Genomic DNA, 24262 nt, shown 5'->3' on the forward strand with positions numbered 1-24262 from the left:
AACAGCATCAAGAGTGCAGAGACAGGCAGCTGGAAACCAGCAGCACAAACTGCTCATCAGAGAAGACCACAGCCTGGGTCAGATACCCCCACAGGTGGGTGAGTGCCTCTATCTCAGGGGGGGCCGCCAAGCATGCTGGGTAATGAGGGTCAGGACATCTGTGCCTGTGTCTGAGGTAGGGTGTGGGTGGAGAGAGCTGGGACACTATGGGATCAGGGATAAAGGCAAAGACAAAGCAAAGCAGAGTCACTAAGACCTGGATTTGAATCCTAGTTCCCATATGTTTTCACTATGTGACTCTGGGCATGTTGCTTAACCTCAGTAAGCCTCAGTTTCCTCATCTGTAAAATGGGGATAATAGTATCACCTATAGGAGCCATAGTGGTGCAATGGTTAAATGCATGGCTACTGACCAACAGGTTGGTGGTTCAAATCCACCCAGTGGCTTGATGGGAGAAAGACCTGTTGCTTCCATAAGAAAGATCTCCTAGGGAATTCTATGGTACATTTTTACTCTGCCATATTGGGTCACTATGAGTTGAAAATTGACTTGACAGCAGCTAACAACATCACTTATACCATAAGGGCACTGTGAGGATTTAATGAGAAAGTATAAACATCTACCTCTGTGCTGCTAAACGTATGTTCTTAATAAGTAGTGAGTATAATAATAATTATTGGTAAGTAGAGAAGGAAATGTCAAGAAACAAAATGAGGTAGGAGACTGAGCCTCACCTCTGCCCAGGATATGGCTGAGGCTTGGAAGAGTAGCAGTAATAGCAACAATGATAATAACAATAAGAGGCACCATTTATTGAGCCTCTCCCATGAGGCAGACCCTGTGGTAGGTGCTTTTCATTTATTATCTCACAGGCTTCTCACAGCAGCCCCACTGACAATACTGGCACATAAAAGACTATGCAGGTACCAAGTAACAGATCTGAGAATCCCACCAAGTCTGTTCACCTCCCAGGCCTGCCTCTACATGCAGGGGGTATGGGAGGGCATGGAGAGTGTGACTTCCTGTGAGAGGGCAGGAGACAGAGGTAAACAGAGAGCAACACAGAGAGGAGATAAAAAGACAGAAAACAAGTGTTAGAGCTTGCAAACTGCAGCAACACAAGAGCGGGAAAGCCACTGCCCACAGAGTCAGCTGCTTAGCTTACAGGAAAAGTGGCAAGGAGGAAAGAAGGAGTCCAGGGACAGAACTAGGGCTAGATGAGTGGGGAAAGAACCTGACTGGGCCCATTCTCCCCTCCCCTTCCCCTGATTTTGCTGATGCAATGTGGGAGGAACTGTCAGACTGGGCTCCCTGCAGTCCAGGTCTGGGGCATTAGAAACCAGGGAAGCCTGCTGTATGGACTCCCTTTCCCTGGCTATGTCTGGAGCTTCAAGGATGAGTCACTGGGCTGGCAGTTGGGCCTGATTCTGTTCAAGAAGGCAGCTAAACTCTAATGTGAGAGCAAATTGGTTGGGGGTATACCCACAAGCACCAGAAATGAGACCCTAGGTGGGACCTGGCAAGTTGTTACGTGCTGTCGAGTCCAACTCAGTGACCCAATATGACAAAGTACAACTGCCCCATAGGGTTTCCTAGGTTGTAATCTTTACTAGAGCAGATTACCAGTATTTTCTCCCCTGGAGCAGCTGGTGGGTTTGGATGTTGACCTTTTTGTTAGCAGTTGAGTGCTTAACCACTGTACTTAACCAAGCTTCCTTCAGAACCTGGCAAGGGGTACACTTAATCCAAGGAAAAGCCTCCATTCTCCAAAACTGGGCTAGGGTCTCTTAAGAGACTGCAGTTTGGAATGTGGTCTAGTATACTCCCTAATCCCTGACCTCTCAGCTGGCTTCTCTTTTTCTCAAGACCTCCAGGAGGAGCCTCCAGAGTCCAGCTTTATCTTAGTCTGAGCCAGGAAGCTGGCTGCTTGCTTCCAGACACAGCAGGGATGTGAGGCACCCACTGGCCACTTGGAGGCGACCTTACCCCACATCAGGCTCAAAGGCCAAGATCCCGCCAGCCTGTTCATAAAGTCCCATCTGGCTGGCTTGGGGCTCTTGCATGGTGGCTCCAGAACAGTGTATAAGTTTGGGTCCCCTCAAGCTTGGGGGCTTCCTTCACCCCAACACACATAATCGCTTTCTGCCCAGTAGCTATTGCTTACCCAGCCACTCTTGATAATGCTCAAAGTAAGGCATGGCCAGGATCTTTAGCCTGACAAAAGGAAACTGTGGCCCAGAGAGGAACACAAACTTACTAAAGAATGTATCACAGTAGAGTCAACCAGAGCCAGGCTCTTCTGCCTCCCTCTAAAGTTCTCTTCCCACCATTCCAGGTAGCCTCCCATCTTTAGTGGTCTATGGGGCCAAAATGAATGAAATTCCAGAGATGCCAAGCATGGAGAGGGACAAGGGGTTTGTTAAGGCCAGTTGCTTTAGCCCAGTGGCCTAGGTCTGCTCTCATGCCCCACCCCCCACGGGCTCCAAGGAGAGGACTGGAATTCTAACTGCTTCACAGCGTTTGTGTTCTGGGCGGAACCTGCTCCAACTCTGTTTTGCTCGCACACTGAGACCTGACATTGCCCACTCCCTCTTCCGGTCCCAGACCATGCCCTAGGTAGGTGGCAGGCCATTCTGCCTGCCCTGAGAAACCACAGTGGGGGATGAAGGGGAAAGCCGGCTCTTCACTTCCACCCTACCCACCAGCCACCCGCTGGGTGAGCTTGGCCAAGCCGGTGGCCTCCTGGGTGCCTGTTTCTCTTCCTGTTCCTGGCACCCCCTACACAAAAGAAAAGGCTCTCATCCCAATTTGCACCTTCCCTAGCTACTGGTTGAGGGGACCAGGGGCAGTTGGCCAAAATGGCCACTCTTTCCCATCACAGCACCAGAGTCAGGTGCTGGTGCCCCTGACACCCCAGCTCTGCAGGGTTCCGGATTCCCTCAGCCAGCTGACTCCTGACACAACCCACCTCACCCGGGGGAGGCCTGACCTGCAGCACTGGGGGTAAGGAGGAAAACCCTTGGGACTATAGACACACGTGTCACTCAGCAATGCCAGACTCCCTTGCAAAGACATATTTGGTTCTCAAAGACAGTAATGGAAAGACTTGGGGATGTGACTGAAGAAGCACAGAACTGGATTTAAAACCCAACCTTGCCACTTATTAGCTGGACATATGGTTTGAGGATCTAGTAAAAAAAAAAAAAAAAAAAATTCTCTCTGACCCTCAATTTCCTCCTGTGTAAAATGGAGACTAATACCTACCTCACAAGTTATGGAGAGATTCAATGTTGCTGTTTATGAGGCTCCAGGCATATAGAAAGCATTAGATCATTTTGTATGGAAATGCTGACAAAGTCAGCACCCTGAGCAGCCTGCCCTCCAAACACCTAGAACTGGAAGGGAAGGGAGGACCTGAGGGCCAACCCTGGAAGTAGAGGGGGAGGAAGCTTGAGATGAGCTGCCCAGGTTAGAGGCCAGGAACCCTTTGAGGGTCACAGGTATCTGAGGCCTCCATCCAAAGTCCCAAATGACCAGTAACTTAAAGGGCAGGCTCTGCCCAAACTGCTGCCACAAACAGGGAACTCCAAGGCCCCCTTGTTCAGAGTCTCTAACATCAGTGGCTCCAGCAAAAGGCAGACGTCTGCCCAGCTCCACAGAGGTGATGAGGGGTTGATTTCCTTGTTCCCTGGGGAGGTTCTAGATCTCAGCCCCAGCTGAGCTAGTTAATAACCTCATCTGAAATAGCTGAGGGCCCTAGCACAGCACCTTGGCAGACCTGCCCCCAGCCTGACCTACCCTTAGAGAGCCTGCCTCTACCACCACGGTTCCACTCTCTTCCAGGATGGATTCAATGCAAAAGCAGGACCTCCGGAGGCCTAAGATCCACGGGGCAGCCCGGGTTGCCCCCTACCAGCCCCCAACTCTTGCTTCACTGCAGCACCTGCTGTGGGCCCACCGGGCCCCTACGCTGACCCACGTCAATGAGGTCTGGCCCAACCTCTTCCTGGGAGATGCGTAAGTAAGGCCATGGGGAAGGGGGGACAAAAGCCTCTACCAGAGCCCTCCAGCCTTTGGGTGCACAGGTGGCACACTTCTTCACCTCCTACCCTCTCTTTCCACATGTTTATTTCCTTTATTATTAATGCTACTTTTAATTGTGAACTATAACACCCGTTAAAAATGTGCAAAGGGTATAAATGTACTGTTTCACCACTCAGGTCAAGAAATAGGACATTACTTGTGCCTCTGAAAACCCTTCTCACCAAAATCCTAACGGTTGAAATAATCATATCCTTGTTTTTCTCTATAGTTTATAAGACACATGTACTACAATGTCTCTAGGGCATACAATTAAGTCATTTTCTCTAAACGTGTTCTTGTAATTTGGAAAATAGGGATCAATAATATGGATTTTACAAAATGTCCTTAATATTTAGAAAATATAGATCAGTCACTCCTCATACACAGATAAAACCAATAATAAAATCCTTGCGAACTTTTAAAATACGAATACACACACTTTTTTTTTTACAAAAAATGACATAATTTTTTGTAATCTGCTTTATATAGAAATCATTTTTAGTGGAATTACACTACAGATTTTGCTTCATGACAGCACCTAACAATAACCACCACAGCAAGCACCATGTACCAACACCACCACATTTTAGTGGTTGCATAGTATTTCATCATACAGAGATATACCATACTATTATAGGATGTTTAGTGGTCCACATTTTTTTCTTTCTCTCAATTTCTCACTATCTTAAATATCACTAGATTCAGTGTACATATGTATGTATGTATGTATATATGTATGTATATATATCTGTGGCACATTTTGGATTCTTTGCTTAATTAAGTTCCTATAAGGAGAATTGCTGGAGCAACATATATACACATTTTCGGCTTTTGATTCATATGGCTAAACTGCCCTCCAGAAAAGTTGCCCAGAGTTAAAGGAAGTCTTAAACTCTAACTGGAGAAGTTCTTTCACCTCAGGGCAGTTCACAGGTTCCAGTTTCTACCCATGGAAGGGGATGGCAGAGGAGTGAGAGGAAGTAAGCTCCAACCCAGAGCCAGAGTTGACACAGTAAATCCTACTCTCATATTCCTCCTGTGCCCTCCCCTCTAGGTATGCAGCCCGGGACAAGAACAAACTGATCCAGCTGGGCATCACCCACATTGTGAACGCTGCTGCAGGCAAGTTTCAAGTGGACACAGGTGTCAAGTTCTACCGTGGAATGTCCTTGGAGTACTATGGCATTGAGGCTGATGATAACCCCTTCTTTGACCTCAGCGTCTACTTTCTGTCTGTTGCTCGTTACATCCGAACAGCCCTCAGTGTTCCCCATGGTGAGCTGCTGGGGAAGGCACTGGGGCAGGCATGGGAAGCTCCAGGCCACTCATCTTTCCAGTGGCACTGATGGGTAGGGTGTCCAGAGCCACACACCCCTTCAGCAACTCTCTCACCCCATGGGGAAAACAGCTAACATTTAGTGAGCATCTCCTTCAAGTGACTGCCTACGAAACCAGCAATCACAGACATAACTAAGGTCCAGTGTGGACATCAGTGTAACATATCCCTCAGTAAGAAGTCAAGCTGAAGGTAGAGGATCTAGCAAAAGGCTCTTCAGCCCACTCCTCTAAGAGGCCTTGGCACAGGGCTGCAGGGGCAGGAGAGAAGAGACGTGGGAGCGGGGGAGATAAGGTAGGTGGGCACCCCCTATAATCTGATGCAAACCTAGGTGATGCTGAGAGTACTGCGTAGGGTTGCGAAGGATGCGGTTTGGACCAGAAGGGAATACCAGCTGTTAACCTTAGACTTGTCACTAACTTGCTGTTTGACCTTGAGCCAGTCCCTTTATCTCCCTGGTCCTCAGTTGCTCCAGGATGCCGTGATGGATGGGCTGGAGAATGATGAACGGTGTCTCTGATTCCCAAAGGTGTGGGTGTGTGAGAGAGGAAACTGATGCCAGGTTGGTTTTCCCCACAGGCCGTGTGCTGGTACACTGTGCCATGGGGGTGAGCCGCTCTGCCACGCTTGTCCTGGCCTACCTCATGATCTGCGAGAACATGACACTGGTGGAAGCCATCAAGGCGGTGCAGGCCCACCGTGATATCTGCCCCAACTCAGGCTTCCTCCGGCAGCTTCAAGTTCTGGACAACCGACTGGGGCGGGAGACAGGGCGGCTCTAACCTGACAGGCAGCCAGGAGCCCTGACTCGCCAGCCAGCATGGCCCATCTCAACCAGCCTGGCCCTTGGGAACAGCAGCCTCCATTGTTTCCAATGGTCCTGAGATATAAATAGCAAATGGGGGCTTTGCAGAGGCAGAGGCAAAGGCAGGGATAGCTGGGTGGTGACCTTTAGTTGGTGGATTTCCCAGACCCAATCCAGAGATTCTTTATGCAAAAGAGAGTTCAGTCTGTCTCTATAATAAAGGGTTCATCATAACGACAGCAGATTTCATGGTGGTTTGTGGGGTGTGATGGCTTATCAACTCAGATTCAGCATGATGGTGGCCTAGAAAAGGTGAGTCTATGGCAGGGCTTAACAAGGAAGGAGGGCAGGTGGTAATCAGTGGGATCTGCCTTGAGTGTAACAGGGAAGAGCTGTGGCACAAGTGTTGAGAATTAATTGACCTTTTCCTTATTTTGTCCTCTTCATACCCTTACCCAAGAGTTAGGTTGTCTGAATAAAAACTAAAGTTCGGTGCTTCACTATCCTCTCCATGCCCAATCAATCGAATTAACACCTCTGCACAAATACCATCTCTTGGATCCAGTCAATTTTTCCACTTACATTCTACTGCCAAAAGAGGTGACTAAAATTACAGACACCTAAAAAATAGGAGCATTAAATAGGAGGATAGGTTGGGAGGAGATACTTATACCAGAAATCCCAGGCAAAGGATGGCTTTCTGAAGGAGCAAGATTTTGCTCTGAGCTTTTTAATTTTCATGATTTCACAAAATAAAACATAGAAAGCCTCCAGGTCTCTCATCTGTAAACTGTCTATATTCCAAGGCATTTTTGAGAACTGAATGGACTGTTTTCCTTCTACCTTTCTGGTTATTCCTACTTAGCCCTTGTCTTCTCTGGCTGGCCAGTAAGTATAGAGGTTTTTCAGGGCACTGTCCTCTGCTCTATGCCCCTGCTCTCCTGGGATCCTACTGCTCCCACAGCCTCAGTTTCCATCTGTAGGCTGATAACTCCCAAGCCAGTATGGCTGACCTAGTTCTCACTCCTGAGCTCAAAACTTCTGTACCCCACAAGCCACCTCCATTTGAATATTGTACTAGAACTTCACACTTAAATGGAACTTTCCCTCAATCCTCACCCAGACCCACTCCTTTTCCTAGTTCCCTATTTCAGTACAGAATTTCCACAGCTATCATTCTCTGAGTCACCCTGCCCTCCTGCCCCTCATCAAATTAGCCTAACAATTCTACTTCCTAAATACCACTCCAACCTGCTTATTTCACTTCATCTTTGTTGTGACCACCCACATTCAAGCCAGCCTCACCTCTAGCCTGGACCTTGCAACACCTGCCTCTAGCCTACAAAACCAAACTCACTGCTACAGAGTCAATTCCAACTCTAAGCAACCCCCATCGGGTTTCCAAGGCAGTAAATCTTTACGGAAGTAGACTGCCCCATCTCCCTTCTGTGGAGCAGCTGGTGGGTTCAAACTGCCAACCTTAGGCACTGCACCACCCTAGCTCCTTGCCTCCAGCCTAAGCTCCTGCAATTTCCAGGCAGATATCTTACTAAAATGAAAATCTGATTATGTCACCTTTCTGCTTAAAACCCTCTAAGTACAAACACCTTGACAAAGTATAAAATTGTGTCATTATCAGAGACAGACCTTCTCATCTCCAGCTATCTCTCTTGTAATTCCATTCCCATAGTCCTCAATTAAGAAATGGTAAACACACTGTTAGTTCCCAGAATGTACTCACTCACTTACCTGTGGTACTGCACATGCTGTTCCTTCATGTCAGAATACTTTGCCCCCATTCTCATCCCTCGTCATTTCTAACTCCAGCTTTTCCTTGAGATCATCACTTCTTCCAGGAAGCCCTCCTAGATCCCCCAAGCCTGAGATAAGTGTTCCTCCACTGGGCTACAAAAACATCCATCCTGCTCTTGTAATATCACCTATCACTCTGAGATGTAATTGCCTGATGCCTTATCAGTCATTCTCTTTCAGCTGATCGTCTCTGACTAGATCTTTCCCTGGGCTCAAAGGCACTGTGATAACTGGAGCTGTGTGTCAACTTGGCTGGACCACAATTCTGTGTGGTTTAAGCAGCTGTGATGTGGTTATTCCCATGATGGGATCATATTTGAATATATTTTGAGCCGCCAATCCATTGAAAGGGAGTTTTCCTAGGGGTGTGGTCTGCTTCCAGTGTATTTATGGACATCTTGGGAAAAGAGACACTCTTATGTGGATCAGGATTCTGTTGTGCTGCCTACAACTGTCTATGAGCGAACAATCCACCATTTGGCCTGGAGATCTTGGATTCATCATTTGTTGGAGTCAACAGCCAGTATACTGCCTGCCAACCTTGAGCTCCTCAGCCCCTGCAGCTGCGTGAGTTAGGAAAAGCCTCCAGCTTGACATTTGATCCAAGAACTTTGGATTTGCCAGCTTCTATAAGTGTGTGAGCCACTTTCCTAAGATAAATTTCTCTTTCTCTCTATATATAAGCTTTACTGGTTTGGTTTCTCTAGAGAACCCAGTCTAACACAGGCACCATGGCTGCCATACCCTCTGGCTGTGAACCCTCAGGTACAAACTACGGACCAGAGCCACAGCTTGGCACCACTGTCACTTGGCCCTCTCCATAGAGGCCTCAAGGGGGAGAGGATTCCAGGCTAGCCCCAGATGGTCTTGACTCCTGAGGGTCCCCTTTATTCTTCCCAGCTCTTCAGTTGTGCCACCTCCACACAGTCTCCCATGATCTGGGTCATCCTGACACCCTCTTCCTACTACATCTCATCTGTCTTGGGCCCTTTTGACCCATCAGTAGTGACCAAGGCTCCCTGGGGGAGGAGGACTTAAGGGACATTTGTCCTTACCTGACATCTGATCTACTTTCCAGAGGGTGAGTGTTTTACCTCTAGTTGCAGGCATCCACTGTGCAGGAACTAGCAGGTCAGGTTTCTGTTGAGCAGTCTCAGGAAGCTGTAGGACCTGGGACAAACATTTGAGAACCTGGTCTTTGAAGCGGAAACCCGATAGATCACACACACACCCATGTCCCCAATGACTCCCCTGACCTCTGATTCTCATTCTCAGGATCTTCCACCTAATGGGCCTCTGGAGACACATTACACCCCTAACCTCTCCTCATCAACAGCTAGCACAATTTCTATTATTAAAAAAAAAACAAGAAGTACAGAGATTTCCGGAATATAAGTCTTTGAGCGTCTTACAGTTGGCTAACTGCCCAGGTAGGCCTTAGGGCCAGGCCCATTAGTTAAGACAGTAGCAATAATACAGACCAGAGTTACTGAAGGCTTTATATTTAACTTCTCATAGCCCCAGAAACAGGGCTACACCTTTGTGCAAGTTAGAGAAAGGTGACCCCTTTGGATGAACCAGCCCTTTGGGCAAAATCACCCCTGGGCAACCAGCTTGATAAAGGAAAAAGTGTTCTTTCCTCCTAAGCAGAACACAGCCCAACCAGGGTGCCCAGTTTAGCCAATTGAGCACTGGCTGGGTTTCAGTCCCTAATCACCCCTTTCACAATTCATAAACTGAACAAATGTATGCTGTCTTGCCTGGGTGGTAGGGATCAAAATCCTTATTTCACAGATGAACAAACGGAGGTTCAGAAAAGATGTGGTGGGGTGAAATGCTACCTCCTGGCTCCAGGATCTCTGGGCTCTGGCCTCAAAGGGCAGGTACCACCTAGCCAGTTTCTCTGCTCACTCCCCTATAGCACCTGGTCCTAATCGCAGCTGTCTTTTGGCTGCTTCAGGTGCTCTCTGGACATTTTCCAGAGAATATGTATACTAGTGGGAGGATGGCTAAAGGGCTAGCCTGCTGTTCCCAGAAGCCTGGTCACGGGGTCCAGCCCCAATCAGGCAGGGCCCCTCTCTACCCTATGGATGGAAAGTTGTTTCTAATTTATCCAGAGAAGAGAAAGCCATTCCCAGATCAGTAGCCCAACTTGCCCATCCCCAATTCCCTTGGAGTCCCCCTTCACTTGACAATGGAAACTCAGCCCTTGTTGCTAATTCTTGCTCTGTACCGTCAGCAGGATCCAAAATAGTGGCTCCAGAAATCAGTCTCTAAATCATCAGCCTGTTCTATGATGCCAGGTGGTGGTAGGTCTCCTGAGGCTGGGACAGAGCTGTACCCTGGGCCTGCGGCTTGGATTTCAATAGATCACCTTCCTGGGGCTCCGTAAGTCAGGCTCAGAGTCTGAGGCTGCAGGTAAAGAGGATCAGGGAAGCCCTGAGGTGGCAAGTGGTTAAGAGAGCCAAACATTCGCCAAAGCACTGAAGGAAACAGGCTGATCTCCAGGCTGACATCTCTTCTAGGAGGCCTTCCTGCCTATAGCACCTTTTCCAGGATGGCTGTGATAACATGGCTGCTCTCCTTTTTCTCTACAGCAGCCTCATAAGAGGATGAGGGTATTGTTAAGAGCATGACTTTGGAGCCAGATTACATGGCTTCAAATCCTACCTCTGATCCACACCAGGTGTGTGACCTCAGTTAATCTCTTCATACCTGTGTTCCCTATCTGTGGCATGGGAGTTATAATAGCCAACATATAGGATAGTTATAAGGATTAAGTTGGTGTCATTGATTGAATTGTGTCCCTCTAAAGTATGAACTTGTGTGTTAACTTGGCTGGGCCATGATTCTCAGTGGTTTGGCAGTTATGTAATGATGTAATCATCCCCTATAAGGTGATCTGACGTGATCAACTAGTCAGTTGTCAGGGGATTAAGGTGGGATATAACACCCTTACTCAGGCCATAGGCCTGATCTGATGTAAGGGGAGATTCCCTGGGGTGTGCCCTGCATCTTACAAAAGATAAAAGGAGAGAAGTGAGTACAGGAGGGGCCTACTACCACCAAGAAAGAAGAGAAAGTGGAGCATGTCCTTTCAACCCAGGAAACCTGTGCTGGAAACCTAGATTCAGGGAAAGACTGATGCCAAGACACATGGAGAACTCCCAGGAATGCTGGGCCTACAGATGCTGGAAGGAGGTAAGAATCTTCCTCTTAAACCATGAGCCAACAGTTTAGGAAACTTCCCCTAGAGCTGGCACCATGAATTTGGACTTCCAAACTGTGAGAGAATACATTTCTGTTTGTTAAAGGCATCCACTTGTGGAATTTCTGTTACAGCAGCACCGGAGAACTAAGACAGTGGGGGTATATAGAAAGTGCTCTGCCTAATGTATGGGAAGCTCTCAAAAATGATAGCTGTAATTATCGTTATAGGACAGGGGGGGCTCTGGGAAATCACAGAGCCTCCAATCTTAGGCTAAAAGTTGGCAGTGTTTCAGTGTGTTGAATGAATGGATGAATGATTAAAAACTAGTTGACCTAAATGCACCATGGATTGGATTCTGGAACTGAAAAAGGACATAAGCAGAAAAACAGGAAATCTGAATGAAGCCTGTGGTTTATTTAGTAGTGTTACACAGGCATATCTCATTTTATTGTGCTTTGTTTTACTGCATTTTGCTTTTTTTTTTTTTTTTTCCAGACAAATTGAAGGTTTGTGGCAACTCTGTTGAGCAAGTCTATCAGCACCATTTTCTAACAGCATGTGTGTGTCTGTGTCACATTTTGGTAATTCTCACAATATTTCAAACTTTCTCATAGTGCTATTTCACATTTAATAGACTATGGTGGTGGTAGTGGTGGTGGTGTTATATGCTGTCGAGTCGGACCCTACTCATAGTGACCCTTCCTTGGGTTTCTGAGGCGGTGTCACTACGGAAGTAGATTGCCCAACCTTCCTTCTGAGGAGTGGCTGGTGGGTTTGAACCACCAGCCTTCTAGTTAGCAGTCAAGTGCCTTAGGAACTACGCTACCAGAGCTCCCTAATAGACTATAGGTAGAGTGTAAATATTTTATATTCACTGGTAACCAAAAAATTCATGTAACTTGTTTTATTGCGGTATTCACTTTATTGCAGCGCTTGGAACCAAACCTATAACATCTCCGAGGCATGTCTGTACCAATGTTAATTTCTTTGTTTAACATCTGTACCATGGTTATATAAGAAGTTAACATTAGAGGAAGCTGGGCAAAGAGTAAACAAAGAATATCTGTATTTTCTTCATAACGCTTCTGTAAATCTAAATTTATTTCAAAAGAAAAAGTTTTAAAAATTAACTGACAATTACTGGGTGCTTAGCAGATGCCAGGTACTATGCTAAACACCTTAGAGAAATCATTTCTTTTTTTCTTTCTTTCCTCCTTCAGTTTCACCCATAATGATTTATTTCTTTAAAAAACATGAATCAACTATAAAAAGTATCAATATTTGATCATAGTTGGTTGTAGAAATGTAGGGGTTCTTTCTTCTTCTTCTTCTTTTTTTGGCATCCTCAAACTATTTTATAATTAAAAAAACTATAAAAAATTGGCTAATTTCTAAACTAGAAACATCCTACTTTATGTATTTAGGTTTTGAAACCCATCAAGTCAAATGGATTTTAGGAAGTATTCCAAATTAAAATGGTACCATTATTACTGGCTTTAGGCCTAAAATGGTAAAAATTCACATCATCCTTTAAAAACCTGCAAGAAGTTTTATTATGGATAATCTTGCTTTGAGAAAAAAGGTAATGATGACCCAGTTTATAATGCATAGATAAAAAACTGTGTTCAAAGAGAAGCTAAACCAGTCAGTCAAACTATATACATCATTCTTTTAATCCTCATAACAATGGTGGGGTAGGTCCTATTACCATTGTTTTACAGATGAGAACAAAGGAGCTGAGAGGTTAAACCAGAATAGCAGCTAACATTATCTGAGATATTATTATGTATCTGTGAGTTATTCTGGTAGGTTAATGACTCTGACAAACACCCCAAAGCCTCAGTGGCTTAAACTCAACAAAGCTTTATTTCTTACAACACAGGTTGATTGGTGAGTTGGAGTGACCAGAGAACAAGAAGGAGGATGTAGAGGTCAGATATATCACCTTCCTTCAAGAGCCATGGACCAGAACTAAGTCTCATGGTCACTCCTAAATGCAGGAAAGGTTGGGAAATGTAGTATAGCAGGTGCCCAGAAAGAAGAGGAAAACACAAATCTGGTGGTCATGAACAACTAGGCAATGATATGAGAGAGCTTTATATATATCAAACCATTTAATCTTTATAAGCCCTAAAAGGTAGATAGGAGCTCTGGTAGCATAATGGCTAAAGCACTTGACTGCTAACCAGAAGGCTGGCGGTTCAAACCCACCAGCCACCCCTTGGAAGGAAGGTTGGGCAATCCTACTTCCATAGTGATACTGCCTCGGAAACCCAAGGAGGGGTCGCTATGAGTCGGGTCCGACTCAATGGCACATAACAACAACAAGAAGCAGCCATGTAAGAAGTCTGGTTACCTCAAGACTTCCATGCTGGAGAGGCATATATAGGCAAATGGTCAAAAGTCGCAGCTGAGCCTAACCTTTGAGACATCTCCATCAACATATGAGTGCCATCTTCTCAGACCCTCCAGATCAGCACAACTGCTAGCTAAACAGCACCACATGGAACAGAACTGCCCATCTAAGCCTGCCTGAATTAATGATCTACAAAATCAGTAGATATAAGAAAATGGCTCCTTTAAATGTTAAACCAAAAATATCTCCTGAAGTCTTCTTAAACTGCATGTTATTGTTGTTTGATGCCACCGAGTAGGCACCAAATCATAGTGACCCTATGTACAACAGAGTGAAACACTGCTGAGTCCTGCCCCAGCTTCACAATTCTTGCTACACCTGAGTCCATCATTGCAGCCACTGTGTCCATCCATCTTGTTGATGGCCTTCCCTTATTTCACTGACTCTCCCAAGTATTTTATTTTTTTGGTAGCTATTGAGAACGGTATTGATTTTCTTATTTCTTTTTCAGCAATCTCTTTGCTGGTGTAGAGGAATCCAACTGATTTTTGGATGTTGATCTTATATCCTGCGACGTTGCTAAATCCCTCAATTAGTTCCAGTAGTTTTTTGATTGAATCTCTTGGGTTTTCTAGGTATAGGATCATATCATCAGCAAATAGGGATAGTTTGACTTCTTCCTTACCAATATGGATGCCTTTGATTTCCCTTTCTTGCCTTATGGCCCTGGCTAGGACTTCCAGTACAACGTTGAATAGAAGTGGTGATAGTGGGCATCCTTGTCTAGTTCCTGTTCTCAAGAGGAATGGTTTCAGTCTCTCTCCATTGAGGGTAATATTGGCTGTTGGTTTTGCATAAATGCCTTTTATTATGTTGAGGAATGTCCCTTCTACTCCTATTTTGCTGAGAGTTTTGATCAGAAATGGGTGTTGGATTTTATCAAATGCCTTTTCTGCATCAATTGATATTTCACTGACTCTCCACTTTACCAAAAATGATATCCTTCTCCTGGGAATGGTCGTTTCTGACAACACAACCAAAGTAGGTGAGATGAAGTCTGGCCATTCTAACTTTCAAGGAGCATTCCAGCGGCACTTCTTTCAGGACAGATTTGTTCGTTCTTCTGTCAGTCCATGGTACTTTCAGTATTCTTTACCAACACCACAATTCAAAAGCACCAACTTTTCTTTGGTCTTCTTTGTATGTGTCCAGCTTTCACACGTACATGAGGTGACTGAAAATACCATGGCTTGAGTTATGCACGCCTTAGTCTTCAAAGAGATATATTTGCTCTTCAGAACTTTAAAGAGGTCTTTTGCAGAAGATATGCCCAATGCAGTATGACGTCTGATTTCTTGATTGCTGCTTCCATTGATGAACCAAGTAATATGAAATTTTTGACACCTTCAATTTTTTCTCCATTTATCATGATGCTGCTTATTGGTCCAGTTGTGAGGATTTTTGTTTTCTCTATGTTGAGGTGTAATCCATACTGCAGACTGTAGTCTTTATCTTCATCAGTAAGTGCTTCAAGTCATCTTAACTTTCAGCAAGCAAGGTTGGGTCATCTGCATATCACAGGTTGTTAATGAGTCTTCCTCCAATCCTGATGCCAGTGTTCTTCTTCATATAGTCCAGCTTCTCAGATTGTTTGCTCAGCATACAAATTGAACAAGCATGGCAAAAGGATACAACCCTGAGACACTGCCTCCCTGATTTTAAACAATGCAGTACCCCCTTGTTCTGTCTGAACAACAGCCTCTTGGTCTATGTAAAGGTCCTCATGAGCACAATTAAGTGTTCTGGAATTCTCTTTCTTGGACATGTTATTCATAATTTGTTATGATTCACACAGCCAAATACTTTTGCATAGTCAATAAAACACAAGTAAACATCTTTATGATATTTGCTTTCACTCAAAATCCATCTGACATCAGCAATGATATCCCTTGTTCCACATCCTCTTCTGAATCCAGCTTGCATTTCTTAAAGTTCCTTTTTGATGTACTGCTGCAACTGTTTTTGAATTATCTTCAGCAAAATTTTACTTGTGTGTGATATTAATGATATCATTCGATAATTGCCACATTCTGTTGGATCACCTTTCTTTAGGTACAAATATGGATCTCTTCCATTCAGTTGGCCAGGTAGTGTCTTCCAAGTTTCTTGGCATAGACGAGTAAGTGCATCCACCATGGCATTCATTTGTTGAAACATCTCAATTGGAATTCCATCATTTCCTGGAGCCTTGTTTTTTGCCAATTCTTTCAGTGCAGCTTTGACTTCTTCCTACAATACCTACATATACCACCTTCTGAAATGGAAGAAGATTGACCAGTTTTTTTTTGGTACAGTGACTCTGTATTCCTTCCATCTTTTTTTGATGTTTCCTGCATCATTCAATATTTTGCCCATAGAATTTTTCAATATTGCAACTTGAGGCTTGAATTGTTTTCTTCAGCTCTTTCAGCTTAAGAAATGCTGAATGTGTTCTTCCCTTCTGGTTTTCTAACTCTAGGTCTTTGCACGTTTCATTCTAATAATTGACTTTGTCTTCTCAAGCTGCTCTTTGAAATCTTCTGTTCAGTTCTCTTGTCATTTCTTCCATTTGCTTTAGCTACTCTCTGTTCAAAAGGAAGTTTCTCGTAGATTAGCATAACTACTAAAGAGTGTCTGCCTTGAGCATTATGCTCTTTTAAGATCTATCTATATAGGATTGAAGGAGCCTTGGTGGTGCAGTGGTTACCAAAAGGTTGGCAGTTTGAACCCCCAAGCTGCTCCATGGGAGAAAGATGTGTCAGTCTGCTTCTGTAAACATTACAGCTTTGAAAACCCTATGGAGGAGTTCTACTCTGTCATATAAGGTCACTATAAGATTGATGTGAGAATCGACTTGACAGCAATGTTTGTTTTTTGTTATGTCAGATCAAATTAAGACGCTCTGGTGGTATAATGGGAGCTTTGGTAGTGTAGTACCCTAAGGCATTTGACTGCTAACCAGAAGGCTGACAGTTCAAACCCACCAGCCACTCCTTGGAAGAAAGATTGGGCAATCTACTTCTGTAGTGATACTGCCTCAGAAACCCAAGGAGGGTTTGCAATAAGTCAGATCCAACTTGATGGCAATGAGAGTTTAGAGTTTAGGTGGAATAGTGGTTAAGACATTTGGCTGTTAACCCAAAGGTCACTGGTTTGAGCCCACCAGTTGCTCTGTGAAAGAAAGATGAAGCAGTCTGCTTCCGTAAAGATTTGGAAACCTAATGGGGGTTGCTGTGAGTCAAAATCGACCACACCCCATGGCTGTGAGTTTGGTTTGGTTTTCATGGGGATCAAAATGACAAGAGTAACTCTGAAGATTAGATAGGAAACTCAGGGGGCAGTAATTTATGTTAAGGAGTGCCAGTGGCGAGTGGTTAAGGCACTCACTTGCTAACCAAAAGGTCAGCAGTTTGAACACAGCAGCCACTCTGCGGGAGAAAGATGAGGCAGTCTGCTTCTGTAAAGATTCACAGCCTTGGAAATCTTAGGGGGAAGTTCTACTCTGTCCAACAGGATCATTATGAGTCAGAATCAACTCAACAGCAGTGGGCTTAAGTTTATGTTAACAGGAGAGGAAAAATAGGGTGAGAATGGTTGCCAACTCAAAGGATGTACTCAGAGTCACTGAACTGGACATGTAGAAGCTGTTGAATTGGTGCATATCTGCTGTGTATATTCTCAACAACCACCACAACAAAATGAAATAAATTATTAAAAAAGAAAGAAAGAAAATTCCTCTTATTTTGAGGCTTGTTCATTACACAGCGACAGATAACCAACACAGCAGCAGAGCCAGATCCAGAACCCCCTATGACCAAAAGCTTCAACTCTTAACCACTAAATTAGCCTCTGGAGGAATGTGTGAGTGACAAAGTACAGAACAGCCACACCCACCCACCCCCAGTGAGTCAATGAAGATTAGGGTCTACATCTATAGGGAAATATATATATGTAACAATTTCAGCCCAGAATTGGGCTGTACCTGCACAGAGCCCCACTTGAGATGGGACGAGATGATTAGGGGTCCATGGGGAATATTGGTGGCAAAGGCCTTGAAGAGGGCAGTGTGAAAGGGTGTCCACAAAGGGTACCCCCCTCTCTCCCATGGCTCTGTCCTAAGCTCTAGCTAGCCACCCTATCTATGAGACCAAAAGACTCCTACCGAGAGGCCCAAGACTTCCTGTCTGTGATGGTCTGCTGCCTCTAGCTCTCAGCCTGGCTTTAACAGCTGCCTCCTCTCTTTCCTCTCCCACCGGCGGTGTTAAGGGCAGCTGTAGTATGGACTCCACAACTGCTGGGGCCTTGGGGAAACAGTTTGGGAAAAATTCAAAGGGAAATACCCTACGCCACCCAGGTACCAGCCTGGTGGATGCCAGTCAAACTAAGGGAGATGTTCTGTACTTCCTGGTAAGCAAGAGGTGCTGGTTACCATTATTCTCTTTTTCCTTCGATTGTCTGGATCGTCTCAATTTATTTCTCCATGTTTCTGCATTAATCTCCTCATCCATGCTCCTGAGCCATTTGCTGTCAGGGTCAGTCAGCCTGGCCCTCTCTCCTTGGGAGCTGCTAGAATTTCCCCTCCTCTGAGATTCCCTGCACAACAGCTGCTACTTTAAAGCCTCCCATCCAGCCAACCTCCTTCCTATCCATCTGTCCTTCCTCCCTCAGTCTTTTCCCCTTTTATATCCCTGCACAGGTATTCTGGCTTTGCCTCCTGTGCCCTTGAGGCCTCAAATGGGAATCCTGTGGCCCAACGGTGGCATGGCCAGATTAGCTTCCAAGACCACTAAGACTCTAGCTCAGTGATACTGGCTGCTGGAACCATCCTAATTCTGGCAGTGGTTCAGTGAGAAGGGTTGCTGATTAGGCACAAATAAGAAAATATACACTCAAGTAAAGAGAACTGAGGACAGGCTGATTTTCCCAGGACCATGTGCATACTTTAGAAGAAGTGCTGGAGAAAGCATTGCTTTGCCTGAGTTATGAACTCGCAGGCAAGTCTGTTGTTGTTGTTAGCTGCTGTCTAGTTGCTGCTGACTCATGGTAACCTCGTGCACAACAGAAGTAAATGCTGTCCAGTCATGTGTCATCCTTATGATTGGTTGTAGATTGGACCAGTGTGTTTTTATTGGCTGATTTTCAGAAATAGATCACCAGGCCTTTCTTCCTAGTCCATCTTGGTCTGAAAGTCCTGCTGAAACCTGTCCAGCATCATAGCAAGAAACAAGCCTTCACTGACTGACAGATGAAATTTGGGTCTCCCGCATGAAACACAAGGATTCTACCACTGAAACACCATTTCTCACTTAGGCAGGATTATTAAGGTGTAAAACTTGGAGTGCAGAGAAGAGGGTTCTCCTAATACTTTCTAACTCCTATCACACAGATATGCACTCTGTACCATTCCTGCAAGATGCCCATCATGTTCATGATCCTTTCTGAGGAAGTCTGTGTGTCCCATGTTCTCTGCCTTTGCTGTCCTAGCCATAGATAGTTACATCAAAAGGCTTGTAGGCACAGACGTCTATTTGCCTCTGAAAATCCATTCTCCCCTTTTACTTTGGTAGAGGACTTCCATTGTTAGCTGGGTGGCATTGTACCCAGCTAAAGAAGAAACTTTTTCCAATCTCCACTGCAGGTAAGTATGGCCAAGTGACTAAGTTATGACTATGAGATATAAATGGAATTATTGGAGGAAGCTTCTGAGTAGTCTCCCTAAAAAAGAAGAGGTGTTAGACAGGTAGAGACAAGTACTGATTTGGGTGAAGGGAACGACAATATACCAAAAGTGAGTGACCAACACAATAACACTAAGGAAAATGAAGACACAGAGAGGTGCACAAGAGATAAATCCCTTGTACATATACAATACTGTGTTATCACTGATAACAAACATTAATCTGTGGGTAAACAGATGGATAGACACACTGAAAAATCACATGTCTAGGCAAAAGGGAATATACCCATGCCTATATATAAGGTTGGTAGGTGATATTTCTATATACATATTTGTATATATTGTAAGCATGTCCATATATTTAATAGAGCTAACAAGTGGCAAAGTTATAATAACTCCTTAGCCAGAGTCAACCACCCTGACGGAGCAAGTAGTTGGACCCATGGGCTTGGGACCATGGTTGCAGGGGACATTAAGCTCAATTGGCATAACATACTACACAAAAACATTGTTCTACATCTTACTTAGGAGCTCTGGTAGTGTAGTGCCTAAGGGACTTGATTGCTAACCAGAAGGCTGGCAGTTCAAACCCACCAAGCACTCCTCAGAAGGAAGTTTGGGCAATCTACCTCTGTAGGGATACTGCTTCAGAAACCCAAGGAGGGGTCGCTATGAGTGGAGTCCAACTCAACAGCACAGAACAACAACAACAACATCTCACTTTGATGAGTAGCTACTGCCATCTAGATCCAGCAATGACACTCTCCCCATCCAGAGCAAAGAAGAATGAAGAAAACTAAAGACTCATGGAAACAATTAGTCCAAAGGACTAGTGGACCATGCAAATTTCAACCAATATGACCATGAGACCATAAGAACTAGATGGTACATCACTACAACTGTCAACCATTTGGAAAGGGATCAGTGCAGGAAATCTTGGATAGAGCAGGAGAACAATATAGAACAAAACTCAAAATCATAAGAAAGACCAGGTTTATTGGTCTGATAGAGTCTAGTGAGACCCCTGAGATCATGGTCCCTAGTTATCCTTCAGGTCTGGAATTGAATTCATTCCCGTGGCTTCTAGCCAAACAACAGACCAGCATATAGGGTAAACATTTACATCAGGTAGATACACTCCTTAGAACAATCAATCACGGGAGAACAGAAGGGTAATATTTGCACAAGGAGATAGCTCAGGGGGCAGGAATGCATAGGAAAGAAGGACACAGGGAAGAGATAAATAACTACAGGAAGTGGGAAGACAGCTGTTACACTGTGGGGAATTGCAGTCAATGTCATGAAACAAAAGGTGTATGAACTGGTGTATAGAAAATGAATTTCCTTTGTAAACTTTCACCCAAATCACAAAAGAAATAACACGGGAGGGGGAGGGGGAGGAGCGGTGTGCCCTTTCAATACCTCCCTTCATGATGCTGCCTGCAGTGTGAATGGAACATCAGGACTCTCTGCTAGTCCTGAGCTGCCTCTGTCTCTGTAAGTTCTTTACATGAGAAAGAAGTATCTATCTTGCCTAAGCTACTATTTTTCAAGTCTGTCACTTATAGCCAAAATGGGTCTTAACCATAAACCTCCTCTCACAGAAGTAGCCAGAAGCCTGTGGGGTGGCTGCCATAATGGGAGTCCTTTCCTGGACAGAAGATTGCTCACTCAGTGAGGTCCTCTATCTTAGAGAGTTTGAATGGGAGACCTTCAGAGTCAGAGGCAGTAGGATGGGTGGGAGGTACCTGTAGAGAAGTCAGCAAGCAGAAGTCATAAGGCAGCAAGTCACAAAGTGGAAGAAGGAGGAAGTCAGCTGGTAATAACGGAACTATTGAAGCAAAGCAGAAAAGGCCTGATTCCCATGTGTGAGAGGCAGCCTACGCCCAAGGACAGCCTACATTAACCTGGTCACTAGAGTCAAAGTATCCTGAAAGATATCCCATTCTCTAAGAGATTCCTTCTTTTCAAGTGTGTTCTTAAAATGAATCTCTGTGCCCTGAGGTCATTGAGGTGTGACTCTATCATTTGGCCCCTGAAAGCACCTCATCTATACATTTCTTTCTCTTTTTTTGATGGTAGGGCTGAACATGTTTCACGTAAGACCTGGAAGGATGTGGTGCTGTCCCTTCACCTGGAGCCAGTCCTGGGGAGAAAAAGACAAAGGACTCTGGCATAGAAGAGAAGACTCCTGGGTGCCTATCACAGGAGGAACTTGTGGGGTCAGCTGGTGATGCAATGGGAAAAGGAATGATTTTCATCACCCTCTGGATCCTGGGAATTTTCACTATCACCGTTCCTAGGAATGCACTCTGTGCAAGTAACTTGCCCAAGTTTACTCAGTTAGTAAGTGGCAAGCTAGGATACAAACTCCAGTACTGCATCCTTAATACTGATTGCACTATAGGGAGAAGTCCTGGATTTAGAGTCAGAAGCCCTGGGTTTGAATCATCACTTAACATCTATGTGCTGTTTTACTGTTGGGTGCCATCGAGTGATTTCAATTCATAGCACCTCATATGGGTATAACTATGGGGTCACACTAGAAAACCATGGAAGATCTTAAATGGGGGGTATTTCTTTCCCTAGATATGGCCTTCACAACAGAGCTAGGGGTTGGGTTTTTACCACGATGAGAGGGAACTACTCAGTCACCAGGTCGCCAAGTGTGTGGAGAAGGTAATGTGATTCAGATCAGGTACGATAACATAATAGAAATAACAAAAAATAAGGATAATCTATGTAACAGCAATAAAAATACCTCAGTGAATACTAGCCGATTCCCTTGTTCATGTGGCACCTTTGCAGGAGCAGAGCTTGTGCTCCTTGGAACTGGAAATCCCTTTGTGGGAGGAAGAGGCTCAACTGAACTTCCTGGAGATGGACCAAGATGATGAGTTTGAGAAGCCTAAGGTTGGGGCTACATCCCAAGGGTGGTAGGACCTACATCTATGCTGGTTATTCTAATTTAAATGAATGACATATGTAAAATGTCTTACAAGTGCCAGTGCTTATAGGTTGCTGCTAATGTTAATTTCCTTCTTCTCTCTGGTTAGTCTTCCTAGCTCAGCCCCAATCACTGTAACGCATTGATGGTACAGCCCTTTCCAGGTCTCTAGACCATAGTGACATCTGAATTCCTGTGATTTTTTATTTTTCTTAGTTTTGCAGTGTTTCCTCCACTCCCATACCACCCCTGGTAACCAACAAAGATAGTTTCCTTTCATATATAAACCTTTTCTTGACTTTTTACAATAATGAACTAATATAATATTTGTCCTTCTGTGATTGACTTATTTCACTCAGCATAATGTCCTCCAAGTTCATCCATGTTATGTGGTGTTTTGCAGATTCTACATTATTCTTTAGTGTTGCATAGTATTCCATTGTATGTGTATAGCACAGTTTGGTTATCAATTTTTCTGTTAATGGGAACCTAGGCTTTTTCCATCTTTTTGCTATTGTAAATGGTGCTGCGATGAACATGGGTGTGCATTTATCTATTTTTGTCCTGGCTCTCACTTCTTTAGGATCTATACCTAGTAATGGGATTGCTGGATCAATGTCACTTATAGCCAAAGTGGGTCTTAACCATAAATCTCTTGTCACAGATATAGCCAGAAGCCTCTAATTCCAACTTTTTAAGAAATCACCACACTGCTTCCCACATTGGTTGTATCATTTTACAGTCCCACCAGCAGTGCATGAGAGTCCCAATCTCTCTACATCCTGATCAGCATTTGTTATTTTCTGTCTAGTTGAACTTTGCTATTCATGCTGGGGCCAGATGGTATCTCATTGTTGTTCTGATTTGCATCTTTCTAATGGCTAATGATTGGGAGCATTTCTTCATGTGTTTGTTGGTCACCTGAATATCCTCTCTTTGGTGAAGTGTCTATTTATGTCTTCTGCCCATTTTTCAACTGGAATTTTTATCTTTTTGTTGTTGAGGTGTTGGAGTTTTCTATAAATTTTAGAGCTAGGTCTCTTTTCAGATATGTCGTTGCTAAATATTTTTTCCCAATCTGTAGGTTCTCTTTTTACTCTTTTGGAAAAGTCTTTTGAAGCACATAAAAACTGAATTTTTAGAAGGTCCCATTCATCTAGTTTATCCTCTTCTGTTTGTGCATTTTGGGTTATGCTTGACAGTCTATTTATGCCATAAATTAGGGCCCTTTTTGCCCCTATTTTTTCCTTCAGGAACTTTATAGTTTTACGTTTCACATTTAAGTCTTTGATCCATCTGCAGTTAGTTTTTGTGTATGGTGTGAGGTACGGATCTTGTTTCATTTTTCTGCAAGTGGATATCCAGTTTTACCAGCACCATTTGTGAAAGAGACCATCTCTTCCCCATGTAACGGATTTCAGCCCTTTGTCAAAAATTAGCTGACCAATGAATGGATCTATTTCTGGGTTCTCAATTCTGTTCCACTGGTCTTTGTGTCTGTCGTTGTAGCAATACCAGGCTGTTTTGACTACTGTGGCTGTATAGGTTTTGAGATCCAGCAGTGTGAGACCTCCTACTTTGCTCTTCTTCTTCAATAGTGCTTTGCTTATCTGAGGTCTCTTTCCTTTCCATATAAAGGTAGTGATTGTTTTTTCTATATCCTTAAAGAATGTGGATGGGATCTGGATTGGGATTGCATTTAATGTACAGATTGCTTTGGGTAGAACTGACATTTTCACATTGTTCAATCTTCCTATCCACAAACATGGTATGTTCTCCCATTTATGTAGATCTCTTATGGTTTCCTGAAGTAGTCTTTTATAGTTTTCTTTGTAGAGGTCTTTTGTGTCTCTGGTAAGATTTATTTCCAAGTATTTTATTTTTTTGGTAGCTATTGTAAATAGTATTGATTTCCTTATTTCTTTTTCAGCAATCTCTTTGCTGATGCAGAGGAATCCAACTGATTTTAGATGTTGATCTTGTATCTTGCCATGA

The 24262-nt window shown here is 44.3% G+C and overlaps 1 protein-coding gene across 1 annotated transcript; it reads left to right on the forward strand.

Moving 5' to 3' along the window:
- The first annotated feature begins 2608 nt into the window (after nt 1-2608).
- On the forward strand, nt 2609-6202 carry LOC103196884 (dual specificity protein phosphatase 13). The gene is given in 5 exon segments (XM_042780924.1): nt 2609-2635; nt 2637-3004; nt 3845-4018; nt 5139-5359; nt 6000-6202. Coding segments are annotated over 5 exon segments (993 nt in total).
- The last annotated feature ends 18060 nt before the right edge of the window (nt 6203-24262 follow it).

Source organism: Orycteropus afer, unplaced genomic scaffold (assembly GCF_000298275.1).
Source record: "Orycteropus afer afer isolate SDZICR_OR568_19922 unplaced genomic scaffold, OryAfe1.0 scaffold00070, whole genome shotgun sequence".
In the NCBI taxonomy this organism is placed as follows: Eukaryota; Metazoa; Chordata; class Mammalia; order Tubulidentata; family Orycteropodidae; genus Orycteropus; species Orycteropus afer.